Source organism: Buteo buteo, chromosome 3, assembly GCF_964188355.1.
Source record: "Buteo buteo chromosome 3, bButBut1.hap1.1, whole genome shotgun sequence".
NCBI classification, from domain to species: domain Eukaryota; kingdom Metazoa; phylum Chordata; class Aves; order Accipitriformes; family Accipitridae; genus Buteo; species Buteo buteo.
In genome coordinates, this window is record NC_134173.1 from 42215101 (window position 1) to 42229157 (window position 14057).

The window sequence follows — 14057 nt, forward strand, 5'->3', positions numbered from 1 at the left end:
TTCTACATCTCCCTCTTCATTTTTTTTTTTTTTTTTTACATCTTTTGTCATTAATAAAAATAAATACTTCCACAATTCTGCAACAACAAATAAGCAGTCCAGAATTAGAGCTGTGCCGCCACAATATTCTGGTAAACAGAACCATGCTTGATGGTTACTGTCACCTTTATGTAACTAATTTCTTCTGTTGAGGTGTTTTGTGCTCTTAAAATCAGCCTCTGCAAAGAAAACTGCAGACTGTCTCAGGAAAGTGAGCGTCAGATCATGACTGGCAAGCATCTGGCTCAGCTGGTCTTTAGGCAATGTTCCAGTGCATGAAAGCATCCCCTATGTGCACAACTAGTTCTCGAACATGCATCAAACACTGACCTTGTGCCTGTGATTCCATTTCCAATCATACCAACAAAATACATACAAATAAATTAATCATTTTTGTGAAATTATTATTTGCAATACTTCCTGATAGTTCCCCCTAGGAGAGTCTTGATATAATGGCATCCTTACAGCAACTTCTGCATTTTTATATTCACTACGTTACAATGAAGTTAAAGAACTTCTCTCTTATTTTAGCTCAAAGTCGTGATACTTTTGAATTTGAGAACTTAGATGAGGTTTATTAAGCTTGTTAAAAAGTACAGAAACATCTTATGACAAAGGTGTCTGACTTTTCTTCTTATTTTATAAAAACAGACTACAGGAACCCATTGTATATTTACTTTTTTAATGTAAGTTCTCTGCCAGGTGAATTTGCTTCTATGCATGCAGAGGAAATATATCCCATCACATACACCAAATTTCTAACCATGAGATCAAAATTTTGTCTTGACTATCTGTTCAAACAAGCAAACAAAACTTACTTATGAGACAGAAATGACCTTCCCAAGCTTAGGGGTATCATAAAGTCTAAGGATTGAAACTGAACTTCAGTGACAGTTTCAGAACAGTTTGCCCCAGAAGTCTGAAAAATCACATAGATGAGTAGTTTTGCCAGCACTCATTGATCCTACAAAAAGGAAAGCTGGAAATGCCTCACAAAATAACAACACAGTTGATGAGATGTGACGGTGCTCAGATCACATAATCTATCTACTCTTGGTCAGGATGGGACTGAAGGAGATTCCCTGTCTCCCACACAACAAACTCTAGCAATCTGGCAAATCTAGCAGCTTTCAAGTCTTTTTTTTTTTTCCCCCCCAGATAAAAATATTTTAAGTATTTTCATTAAAAACCTGTAAAATGAGAGCTGGTTATTTCTTCAGAAAAAAATTTCTAAAAAAGCCCAACTTCTTTTGGAATTGTATATTATTTGACATTCATTCTACATTGCTTTTCTGTGAGCATATAAGAAGCCACTCACTATTTCTGTGCACCTGTTTTCTGTATGCTCTTCTACTGAAAACAAGGCAGAAGTTCCCTAGGGGAATCAGGCACAGACACAAGACTGAGCTGGGAGAAAAAGTTTTAGGGTTTTAATTTACATGGGAAACAGGATGCTGCTTTTACAGAACTGCTACTAACCACCAAGACACTCTCATTTACAATCATACTGTTATTGTACTGCCAGTAGCTCTGAAAGCAGCTTTAAAGCCAGGTTAATTCTGGAAAGCCAAAGGGCTACTGTGGCAGGAACCAGCAGACCTCGCTTCAGAAAGAATATGCTGAAGATTTTGGATGCGCAGAGATTTCCTTCTGACTTACGTGCTGCAGCTGTTAGTACCCTCATACTTACAAAAATGAGTACATTAAATCCAAGCATCTTTCTCTGAGCAACGCTGACAGCAAATGATAATTTAAGGATCTGTCGTGGTTTTAATATGAATTTGAACATTAATATTCATTACTAATATTAATACTAATATTTCTTTAGACACACCTAACCGATAATTTGAGTTCATTTGAAAGTGGCATGGTGTTATTTTAGTATCATGAGAATGGCTAACAGCACCGTCTAGGCCCTATGTTTTATAAAAAACCCACCAGTGTACATTTAAGGAAGTAAGCAGGTGCTGCCACCCTAGCCAACAGGATCAAAAAATGAAGCGGCGGCTTTTTATGCTATTTTCTTCACCATTCATAGCGGGCAAGACTCCCGTCTCGCTCGCCTGCCATCATTAGTCTACGGTGGCAGACCAATATTTCAACGCCGACTTGTGAGTTAACGAACAAAGCTAAGGAGCACCATGAGCTGGAAGCGACTCAGTTAAAAGCCACGGCTTCCAACGAAGCTGGGGCATTCCTCTGAATCGCAGGTCTTTCCGTTCATCTCGCCGTTTCAGAAGCTGCCCCTCTCGGCCCTTCAACTGAAATCGCTGCCGGAGAGGAGCGACCCGCAGGGCGGCGACCCGCAGGGATCCCGCTTGGTTCACGCCGAGGCCTCTCCCCCTTCCCTCCAAACCCCGCGGCGGGCGCGCGGCGTGGGCCAGGCGTGACCCCCGGCCTCGCGCCGCGCCGCGGGACGACCGCAGGTGGCGCCACGGCACCGCGCGAGACCGGGACCCGCGGCCGGGAGTGCCCGGCGCCCGCGGGGGGGGTGGGGGGGGGGCGCTGGTTTGTCCCACGCCCGCGCGGGGGGGCGACTCACTGCTCTGTGAAATCCTCATTGCTGGTTTCTGGGTGGCCACGGCCGCGCCGGGGCTGCTGTCACTGGTGAGCTGCATGAGGTCATTGATGATGGCTTGCTTGTCGACCGAGCCCGCTGGCGCGCCTGGGCGGCTGTCTGGGAAAAGCTGCGGTAACTGGCTGTTCTGCAGGTCATCCAGAATCTCCTCCAAGTTATCCAATTCACTGCCTGGCTGCAATAAGAAAAAAACACAACGCAAACCCACAGTACACGTTGCTGCTCGCCTGCTGTCGGCGTCCTGCTCGCGCCGAGCCAGGCCGCCCGCCACCGCTGCGCCCGGGCCAGCTTCGGACGCTGCCGGCGCGAAGCCCGATGCGGAGCGAGCTCGCGGGTGTCCCAGAGGGACTGCGCAGCCTTCCCGGGGCTTGTTTGCCCTGCGTTCGGGGAGCCCGGGGTGGCACCGGCGCCCCTTCAAAACCCCAAAAACGTCGGCACGTACGAATCCGCACCGTGGTCCCTACCTCGGGCAAAGGGGAGATCCTCCCCGCGCGCTCTGCGATCGGTGCAGACAGCAGGGATCGTTTGGCGGGGGAAGAGGTCCCGCAGTGATGAAGATGGGGGTTTATGTAGGTATAACCAATATTCCTTTCAGCACAGTCATATTTCTAGTCTCTTTATGACTTGATTAAAAGCATACGATGGAAAAGTTGCTTCACGGCTAAAACAATTCCCCATACGCGTTTTCTTTGTTACATTCAAAAACCTTAACACCAAATAACTCCATACAAGTTAACTGGCAAGAAACATACATTTCAACGAAGTTCTGTAAATTAAAACCTGTCAACTAGTTACTAGATTTAGGAATTTATTTTGCTCAGAACATCCCAAAACAGTGAAAATAACTTCTCTACCTTAAGGGAAAAAAAGAGAAATCCAGTTACATTCAATCCAGTAGAAACTTACCATGAAATAAAGATGGGAAAAAAAAAGTAAAGTTCATCCTATACTAACATAAATACTGACCTGAATGTTTTCCTTAAAAATGTTGATTTTCGCCAGTTTTTTGTTGGGCGTTTTTTTTCGGTCAGCTTCTCTGTCTTATAAAGCCTCAGAATTGAAAACTTTTTCTGGCTGTGATTTGGAAATTGTTACAAGTATATTCTCCAATCCTAAACCTTTAAATAGGGTAAAACTCTTTGGGCTAATAATTACCAACAGGCAGTCCAGTCTCAGTTACCACCACGCTGCACAGGAAACATTTCATGACAGTATTTATAACAAAAACCTACTCAAAATCAGCGCCTTCATTAGGAAATGTGCAATGACGGAAGAAAGGCAGAGTGAGCAGCCAGCCGTGAAGGATGGGGAACTGAGAAATAACACCACAAACATGCACACAACTGAAATACAATTCTTCCTGTTCTTTTTTGTCCTACTGCCACATCGTGAACTTGTTACTTATTGAGAGCAAGCTTATGCTGCAGATCACAGGATAATGAAGAAATAGCTGAGATGGCTTTAAACTACCTACCGAGGTGCTCTCAGCCTAGCTAGGAAGCAGTGCACGTTAGCTCTATACTAAACTCCTGCTGCCACAGCCAACCTGCTCCTGGGAAGCCCTGCTATTTTACTCAAAGGTAGCTACGATGCCTAGAGGTCACACCTCTACATACCTTTTTTGGATGACTGGCTACAGATAAACATGGTATTACTCTTTACTCCTTCCACATCACCTCCTAGTCTTACAGATTGGAATACATGGTGCAAAAGAGGAAGGAGTTTACTCCGTCAAAAGGCAGCATGTGGGTGATCTGGAGGCTGGTGTTATTGGCAAAATGGTAGGAAATCACAGAATCGGAGGACTGGAAGAAATTTAAAGCCTCAAGGCAAAATCTGTGTATGCCATTCCCTACAGAAGTACATATAGCCTCTTGTTAAAGACATCCAGTGACAGAAAATCCACAGCTTCCCTGGGGAATTGGTTTCAGCCCTTTGCCATCCTTACTATTTGAGTTTTTTTCCTCAGTGTCAATGCAAAACCTCCCTCGCTGAAATTTAGGCTCTTTCTTCCTGTCGTATACTGAATCTGGAGAACAAATTGTGTTCCCCTTTCTTTTTCTAACCTTTTCTGTATTTGAAACCATGTGCCTTTTGGCGTTTTAAGCTGAAGTTAATAAGCAATCTCAACTTGTTGAATTTTCTTCAGCATATAACCTGTTTTCTAGACTTCTTATTACTCTTGTTGCTCCTGCGGACTGTCTTCAGTTGATCCACACTTTTGCTGAAGTGCCATGTCCAGAACAGGACTTAAGATGAAGCCTTGCAACTGCTGAGTAAAGCAGAAAATTTACTCTACACGTAGTACACTCTGATGGCACATTCCAAAAAAGCCTGTGATTTTTTAAATTACATGACATTACTGACTCTCACTCACCTTCTGCTCACTGTGATCCCTAGACACTGCTCTGAAAAAGTCCTATCTAGCCAGTTGTCCTTTCCTTTTTTTTTTTTTAAATTTGTGACATTATTCTTGGCTAATTATAATAAATAGCATTTGTTTATCCTGAATGTTCTCCTAAAATTTTTCCTCCATATCTCCTGTTTGCAGCTGAATTTGAATTCTGTTCTCCAGTGTATTTGCAGATTTTCAAGTGTCACACACATCTTCACCAAGCATACACTCCATTCTCCCATCAGGTCACTTAGGTTAACTAAAACACTGAGCAACTCCAGACGCTGCACGAGCTCCTGCAGCACCTCCATTCTGACAGTGAATCCTTAAATAACTACTTTGTGTGTAAGGATTTCCAAACAGCTTCCTACCCACTCACAGAAGTTTTGTCTTGACCATGCTACTCTAATCTGCTTACGAGAATGCCATGTGTAAGAGCATCAAAGAGCACCAAAGAGCCTTACTCAAACCAAGACACATGGCATACGCTGCTTCTCTTATGCTACCCTCTTGCAGAAGGGAAACAGATCGGTCTGACATCACCTGCTCTTGACAAATCCCCCTGCTGACTTGCTGCCCAGGCACTTACAAGCAGTTGGGTGGACACAGCACACCCACAGAAAAGGTAGAGCCAGAAGGAATCAAATGTGATTATAAGAAGCCTAAATCATGGTGCGGCCAGGTGATAAGCAGATGCAAAAAGGTGCTCCGAGACACAGTCGCGAGCGATGTTTGTAGGAGCCGCATTTTGAGCACTGGGAGATCTGGTACAAGAAGACTGCATGAGCCAGTGGAGAGGAGACTGATGTAGAGTATCACAAATTATAGACAGATGAGTCAGTACTCTTTGCTGGAATTAAGACATATGGCCTTCATTAAACATATTTGAGACAACAGTGAAGGGAAGTTCTATATGTTGCAGGGTTTTTTTGGTTTGGTTTTGTGTGGGACTTTGTGCGGGACTTTTCTTTTTCTTTTAACATTCTGGCTACTGCAATTCTTTGCTTAAAAATTAGACATAAAAAAACCGCCAAACCAACCAACAACCCGAAACCCAAAACAAAGCCAGAGAAGAACATATTGATTCAAATGTGTCAGAAAACTGCACTCCCTAAGATGCCTTTAATTCCTCTCACGAAGTGCCATAGAAAGGCCAAATACAACAGGTGTATTATAACAACACAAATACATAACCTTCCCTTTTTTTTGCTTAACATAATCAATATCAAATATTTCATCTTTATGTTTTGATGAGGGTTCCAAATTGCTGCAAAAGCTCCAAGATAGGTTTAGAATTAACACCAAGCTATGATGTTAGCCTAAGTCTTTCCAGACTCACCCTCAAATGGCACCATATGGGCAGAAACTAGCATTAAAATTTTTACTTGGTTAGTTTAATTGGATTTTTCTTTTAATTATATTCTATATTTATTTTTTTAATGATCTAAATTGAACTTCATGTATATAGAAGGCATACCTTAACCTCCCTGTAAAACAATTATTTGTCATGAATTAAAAAAAGAGCCTGATAAAGTGCTAAGCATCACAAGAAAGTTCTTGTGCTCATATTTTCACTATCTCGAAGCAATGCAATTACAACAATCTCTGTAGAACTTTGACACTAAGTGCCAGAAAACATAAGACAAATTATGCTTAGAAATATTTTTGCATTTGAGAAAGTACCTACTTTCAAAATACTTATCACTGTCATGTAGAGAAAGGCAGGTTAAAGTGTTAATTACTTATGGAATTTTTTCAGCTCTACTGAAAGGCAGTTACACCTCAACATGAAGTTTGGTTTACAAACGTTGCTATGTCAAAGTCTAGCTTCCATGAATTGTAAAGGACTGGATAAGATCCTGAACTCTTTGGAGATCTCTTTTCCACCACAGGCAATGCCCATGGCTTGCACTGAGACCCTGTGTTCCAAATTTCATATAGGTATACATTTTCTTTAAGACCATGTATGACAGAGGCATCTGGGACTTTTTCCTTACAACAGGATGTCTTTTGGTGGGGACACAACTTGAAACTCTACCTGCCTTCTATAAACCCCAAGTTAGCTCATCAGCTACCTCTGTAGCATGGGCAAAGCATTTGACCATAAAAGGTAAAAAAACCCAAACCCTTGCTCCAAACTGGTGATAAAGGATTATGAAAAGAAGGAAAAAGCAAATACGAAGTCGAATCAATATAGTCTTTTTCTCCCCAGTAACTGCAATAAATACACAATTGGCTAGAAATCCTGTTACATTATCAGGCTAATCTACTAGTAACTTTTGGAAACAGAACTCTAATTGAAAGACATTTGGAAAATAGAATCCCCATTCTAAGGTTCTGATAGAATTTAAAGAAGAAACTAATGTCCTTCATGAATTTAATGGATTCTGGACATGAAGAAATAGGTTTTTGGAAGATGAGTGGCATGTGTAAAGAAAATATGTTAGTATTGGGAAGATACTGGTTTCCACATAAAGCAAGAGGACACCAGAGTTGATAAAGCATGTGAGGAACACCAGAACGGTTTTTGAGTTTTAGGACAAAAAGGTACATGCTTAAGATGATTGCTGGAACAGCACTGGTGGAGACTGTGGCATTGCAAAGTCCCTGTCAGACAAACAGGCTGTCTATATTGTCTCCTGGCTAAAAAAGGGGAGGGTACACTTACGAAGATAAGGATTTATTCCACACTACGCCAAATGCATTCTCAGAGAATAAGCTACTTCAAATTTCTACATGTTGGTTTCTTCATCTGTAATATGAATATAATAATCCACACCCAATTTTACAGAAGAATTTTGCAGTGCAAAACAATATGGCTAAACAAAACGTTTGTTTAGCAAGGCAATACCTGACATTGTTCAGCACATGACATTTCTCTGACGTCCCCCTACACTTTCACTCTCCTTTCCCCGAGCTGTTAGCCAGTCCTTGTCGGATTTGACCATCTGCTGACCACTGCACAGGCAGCTCCCGACCAGCAGCAGCGTGCGTTGGCCACAGCCAGAAGCACAACGAGGGGTTTTTTTGAGGGACAGCACAAGCAGTGGTGCCCAGGGAAGGAAGGTGCAGGACGAAGTCCCACCTTGCAGCCCTGCAGCCGCTGATAGGCTGGCAGGGAGAGCGGGAGAAGGCAGGCTTACTGCTGAGAGACACCCTATAAAACAGATCCGTGGCAAATCAGGACTCATGTTTCCACTGCCTTCCCTTTTTAATAGTGGAGAAAGGTACGAGCACTGGTGGTGCTCGATATCAACAGTCCTACGACTGTTGGTGCTGTAGGAAAAGCTCCGCTGAGCCTCCCCAGCAGGTCTCTTTCATCCTCTCCCCCACAGCTGCCTTAACTGGAACAGCAATCAGCCTAATAGAGCTTGATAACCATCATCCCACCAAGGAAGGGAAAAAAGGTACGGCGGCACTGGAAATAATTCTCTGCCATTTGAGAAAGGCTTCCTGTCAGTTGCTGCTCTCTGCAGAAGTGTATGTTTAAACACACTACCTAGAAGACTGCTATTTTTAGTACAGTGGAGCACTTCAAAGAATTTCCTGCTCAGAAAGTCACACCAAAAGTAAAAGGAGAAAACGTAATGGCTCTGCTGCCTCCCAACACCCTGATCCCCCTTGGAGAGGCCATCCCACTGCTGCTCCATTGCAGTTTCCAGAGAAACTGCACACTCCAGTGACTAATTACTTAAAAATACAACATTCCTCGGGGAGGAGAAGTTTTAAATAAACCTGCAAAATAGGTAACACAAGCACATGGCTAATTTTTACATACGGGAGGAAGAAGAGGGGGGGGGAGGATGCAGGAGGATGGAAGAATTTAGCACAAGAATCTGTGTTCTAGTCTTGTACTAAATAGTTCCAGCTTTGATCTAAATTTAGGCAATGAGCACTTCCTGTGGGAGACCGTCTTCCAAAGCTGAAGAGTTTTTGATGCTAAATATTTTCAGTGATTTTATAATTGGGGTAAAGTGGTTATTTGTTTAAAGGCCTGGCCTTCAGCTAGATAAACGCTTACATTATTTTATATTCCCCACCATTTCCTCTCCTACTCCACATTGGACTTCTCCTGTTTATTCAGCTCCAGGTTTCACTGCATTTTAAGTAGGTTTTAAAACTCTGTTTACAACCAATGGGAGCAACAAAAGCCCTTCTGTCATTATCCAGCAGTCTTCCATCACAGCTGCAGGACTGGCTTCTCACCTTGGCGCTGAGAAAGCCCAAGCACTTCAGGCCTTACCACTTTATCATGACTCCTGTACTACTTTGTGGTTTTCTGAACAGCCCCAACTCCTGGACCTTCTTGTACCTCTGGTTCCCTCCCTGCTGGGACACAATCTCTGTCTTCAAATTTGAAGAAAAGGCAATACATCCATAGTCCATACTCCAACCCCCTCAAATCCCTCCCCTGACCTCAGAAACATGAAGCCTAAAAATAAAAAATGAATAGACTATTCACTTTACAAAGTTCATAACACTGGGGACCTGATTTTCAAATGCTTGAGGTTGGCAATGCTTGTAGACACTGAAGTCTCTTTCTTTAAAGTTAGTCTTATAGTTACATGTTTACATTTAGGGTGAGACACAACTTGCCTATCTTGAGTCACGAAAAAGTAAGGCAGCTAGTTTAAGCTAGCCATCTAGGCTACCACTAGTCAATGGGAACATCATTAGAAAGCAGCTTACCTTCCCTATTTTAGACACACATTAGGGTAAGACAAAAAAAAATCCTGGAGTATTTTTCTACCAATGATAAAAGGAGGTTGTAGGACTACCTTGGACTAGACAGCTAACTTCTAGAGGGGACGAAACCTGCTCTTTGCGAATGGGTTCACAAGGTAAGCTATTTCTTGTCTACTCCACAGAGATCATGAAAGAGGAAATTTTAATTCTTTTAGAAATTTAAATCTTGGGGAGTAAACCATCTGCAGGCCATAATTTTGATCTACTTCGAGGGCCGTAATTTTTTCGGTGATTACCAAATTCTACATTCTTGTCCAGTATCACATACTGAGGACTGAAGGATCTCTGCTTTCAATGCAGTATTGACTTCAAAGTGTAGGATCTGAACTAGGAATTGAAATCTATTAGATATTTTAAAAATCGTTTATTCTTGCCAGTTTAGCTGTGAATTTCTTGATATCTGTGTTTTTCTAACCTAACAAAGCATAAGTTCTCATGGAGAATCTAAGCCATCCCTCTACAGGCACTACAAAATAGCAGCTGTATTCAGAACTAAACGAACATCCAGGCTTGAGAATAAATCCCTGTAGATATTAGTGTAATTTGGCTCAGTTTCCCTCTAAAGCATGGGCAGGATTGAAAAACCACAATTGCTCCTACATAATGGCAATAGCTGTCAAATTCTGTTGAAACAGAAGAAGTGAAGTAACCTTAGGAGACGCCTGGATAACTGAGATTTTAACAATGCTGTGTCCACACTCTAGTGGCATGTTTGGCCTCTACGTTTTGTGGTTATAACCACTGTTGAAAGAACTGTCTACTGGTTAGAGACTGCTGAAAGGGCAAAGTAAAAAACAAAATCCAATGCTGTGACTTAGGGCTAAGAAAATGTTGTCTATCCCTCCTCAGCCTCAACATACAACATAGAAAAGATAAAAAATGATGTATTTATGTACACACCATAATAAAAATACAATAGATTCACAAAAATAAACAAAAGTGAAGGATATTGCTGTGAATGAGAGTCATGAATGTTTGCACAGTGTACAATCTGATCATGATTTACAAACTAAGGCTTCATGCACAGGGCACTGCCCAGGGATTAATGACCACCTATGAGAGCTGATAGCGTAGGACAAAGCAAAGGATCATTAACTCCAGCTAGTTATAAACTCCACAGAAAATGCCTTATACTAAAACTGATATTGTAATTACCCATTTTATAAATAAACTAAACAGTAATATTGAAGGAGCAAATTGCTTTTGCTGCGTCCCTTTTTCTTGCAAAGCTCTGAAAATTGGAGCATTCTGGGTGATGTAAACCTGGTGCTTTTTGAAAGTGAATTCTGCATGAAAGCCAGTGAAATAACACTTTTACCATAGGTCCTAACAACATACAGTTTATTAGTATGTTGGGCAGCAGTGCAACAAGCAATTTTGCACAGAACGAGAAAAAATTCTGAATGCAAAATTCAATGCAGATAACCTTGCACAGGGAGACGTGATCTCTGCACTGAACAATTACTCATCCATGGGAACTTGGGCCTGAATATAAAAAATTTTTAAGTAAAAAAAACCCCAACAACAAAACCCCTCTAACTGGCACAGAAACAAGGGAAGCCTATTTGCCTTGATTTTAATTTGCAGATCAAGTATAGCACAAAGACCACTAATGCAAAGTCGGTATCAGTCCTTTCAAACAACTCTTGTCCTTGAGCATGAACCTGCTTTACACATAGGAGAAGAGTAGCAGCTATGCTGGGCTAGGTCAAGAGCCCATCTAGCACACCAAAGTTCAACAACAACCTATGGGAAAAGCTGTCAATAAGTTAGCATTAACCAGCAGTTACAAGTATTTTCTCTTTGTCTGATTATCATCCGGGAAAGGTTCCCCAGCGTTCGGTCTCTGCGTTACCGTCTCCTCCCAGTCAGAGTCTGTTCTTTTAGACAGAGTGACAATCGCAACTTAGTAACTCTCACTGGAAAGCTGAGTGAAGACTGGATTTCAAAAGACAGGTAACAGCCTCCTGAAGTGTCAAGAAATTACTCTTGGAGGAAGTCAGATGGCAGGAATGCAGGCCTAGAACATCTCATTCACACGTAATGCAAAGATTTGCTTACCTGTTCGTTAGGCTCAAAGCTTATCTCTTCTTTTTCCGTCCTCATAGCTATTAACTTTGTGCTACCGGAAGGGTCTGTCTTACTGTCCAACCGCTCCAGTTTTGGGGGTATGTCTGGTAAACCAATATCTTTAGTATCATCTTTATCTAGCAAGTAGCGAAGTAGTGCATTATTATTCTTCTTAGGACTCGCTGGCTCCTGTTTAACAGTCACCTCTGAACCAGGAGCTGTGCTACTGGACTCCTGGTTCAGTTCTTTGCCTGTGGCCTCTGCTGTGAGCTTGGCCAAATCTACAGGAGAACTACTGTCCTGCAATAGTCTGTGCAAAATTTTATGCTTCTCCTTGAGCGAGGTTCCGTGTGCTGAACCAGACCCAGGCAACCCTCCTGTGGAGTCCTTGCTAACGTCTCCCATGGTACTGGACAAAGGCGAAGGCTCCATCTGATCCGATTTGGTGGTCAGCAATTGTAAGAGCTTTGTCTGGCTTTTTCCGTCGTGCAGTTTATTCTGTCCATCAGGTCTCTCGCCACTGACAATCGGTGGCATGCTGCTATCGCTATTATCTTTCTGTTCTCCTGAATGGCAGCTGCTCTCTGTTTGTCCAGTTGTACCTTCTGATTGCTCCCCGTATAGTCCAAAGCAGTCTTTAGAGTCCAGGCTTCCCATCTTGCTTAGCTGGGGAGGATTCATATTCACAGGGGAATTTTGTAAATTTCCCATTTTTAGGTCAGGTGAAGCCAACGACGATCCTAGAGAAACGCCGTGGCCCTCACTGAGGGCCTGAAGTGCGTTCAGGGAACTGTTGGTGTAGTTATGGCTATTTCCTGTGCTGCTGCAGACTCCCACGGGCGAATGCAAGCTTCCTGCAGGGGAGAACTGGCTGGGTGGGATGCGAGGACTTCCTGCCACTCCAGGGCTCACACGATGCCTTGGGGAGAGCATGGAGTTTGGCTGCCCTGGGTTCATGCCGGGGCTGCTTTGTGAGGGGCTATTCATTTTTAGTGCATAGTTACTACCCTGAGGAGCGGATGCTTGTATGCTTGACACATGGTTCATTCCCCCTGAACCACCAAACCTGCCTGCTGGCATGCCCATTTGTTCCTTTGGGCCATTTATGGCGAAATTTATATTGCTACTGATGGTCATATCCTGACCTGGGTTCCCACTGCACATGGCCTGATGGGCAGGGCTGCTGGAACTAATTGGGTTCAATATCTTCCCCATTCCTTGTCCAGTCAAATCCTGATTCATTCCACAGACATTCTGCTCTCTATGTGGCAAGGGGAAGAAAAACAACCCATTAGCTAAAATGACAGTGGCCAACTTGCAATTACATTACAGAAAAAGAAGCAAAACCCCAACCCTTGCTTTAAAATAACACAACAAACCTACAATTAAAAACAAATTGACAATTTGACAAAAGTGATATGCAACTCTCAACACGGCTGCACATTAACAGTATGGTTCTTCAGTACCTCATTAACAAATCAGTGGAAGAGAGGAAAAACAAAATTATACCTCATTTAAATGACAGTCATTGGAAATGCAGATAGGTTACAATTTCAGACTCTCTCCCTTTAATGTATATCTCTTCTCTACAATTCGGCAAAAGCTAGAACTTTTCTAGAACTGACAGAAATTTCATCTGAAACATATGACCCAAATACATGTTTTACAAGGCAGCTATGGACAGCTGTTTGCTGGAGTTTTGAATTCCTATGAGTTAGCCCCACCACAAGGCTGGAGTGGGCTATTTGCCCACCAAGTTCACTGTGAAAAGAAAGTTGAAAAAGTTGTATTTCTATACTGCCAGAGTATTTCGATACTGCTCCAAAACAGCATGTGAGTCAAGAGAACTACTGGATACTACTTCAGAATGGGAACAGTCTGTTAGCAATCCAGCACTGCACAGGCATTTAGGAAAAGAGAAGAAAGAAAAAAACCCACGCATATATAAGTTGCTGAAACTCGTATTTTAGAGATATAGGCTGTATGACGGAGGAAACAGAAGAGACACACACACACACAGAAAAAGCTCTTGTGAGAACACCTGAAGGTCAATTCTGTTTTCCTCAGTAGATTTTAATTAGTTTATGGGAGGATGCGATATACTTTTTACTTCTGTGCTAAAACTTAAATCTGAAAAATCAGACATATTCCCAAATGCTAAAAGCTGTAAAAAAGACAGAGTCAAGTAGATTAGGAAGAAAAAAAAAGAGGTTCTGAGAAAAATCAAAT

The 14057-nt window shown here is 42.4% G+C and overlaps 1 protein-coding gene across 8 annotated transcripts in view; it reads right to left on the minus strand.

Annotated features, from left to right (window-relative positions):
• NCOA2 (nuclear receptor coactivator 2) overlaps nucleotides 1-14057 on the minus strand; it is a 198746-nt gene that overhangs the window by 28651 nt on the left and 156038 nt on the right. For all 8 annotated transcript variants that reach the window (XM_075023434.1, XM_075023426.1, XM_075023431.1 and 5 more), the window contains 2 exons: nucleotides 11820-13089; nucleotides 2582-2792 (listed from right to left, as the gene is read on the minus strand). In XM_075023434.1, the coding sequence (XP_074879535.1) occupies nucleotides 2582-2792; nucleotides 11820-13089 (1481 nt within the window). The remainder of the gene's footprint in view (nucleotides 1-2581; nucleotides 2793-11819; nucleotides 13090-14057) is intronic.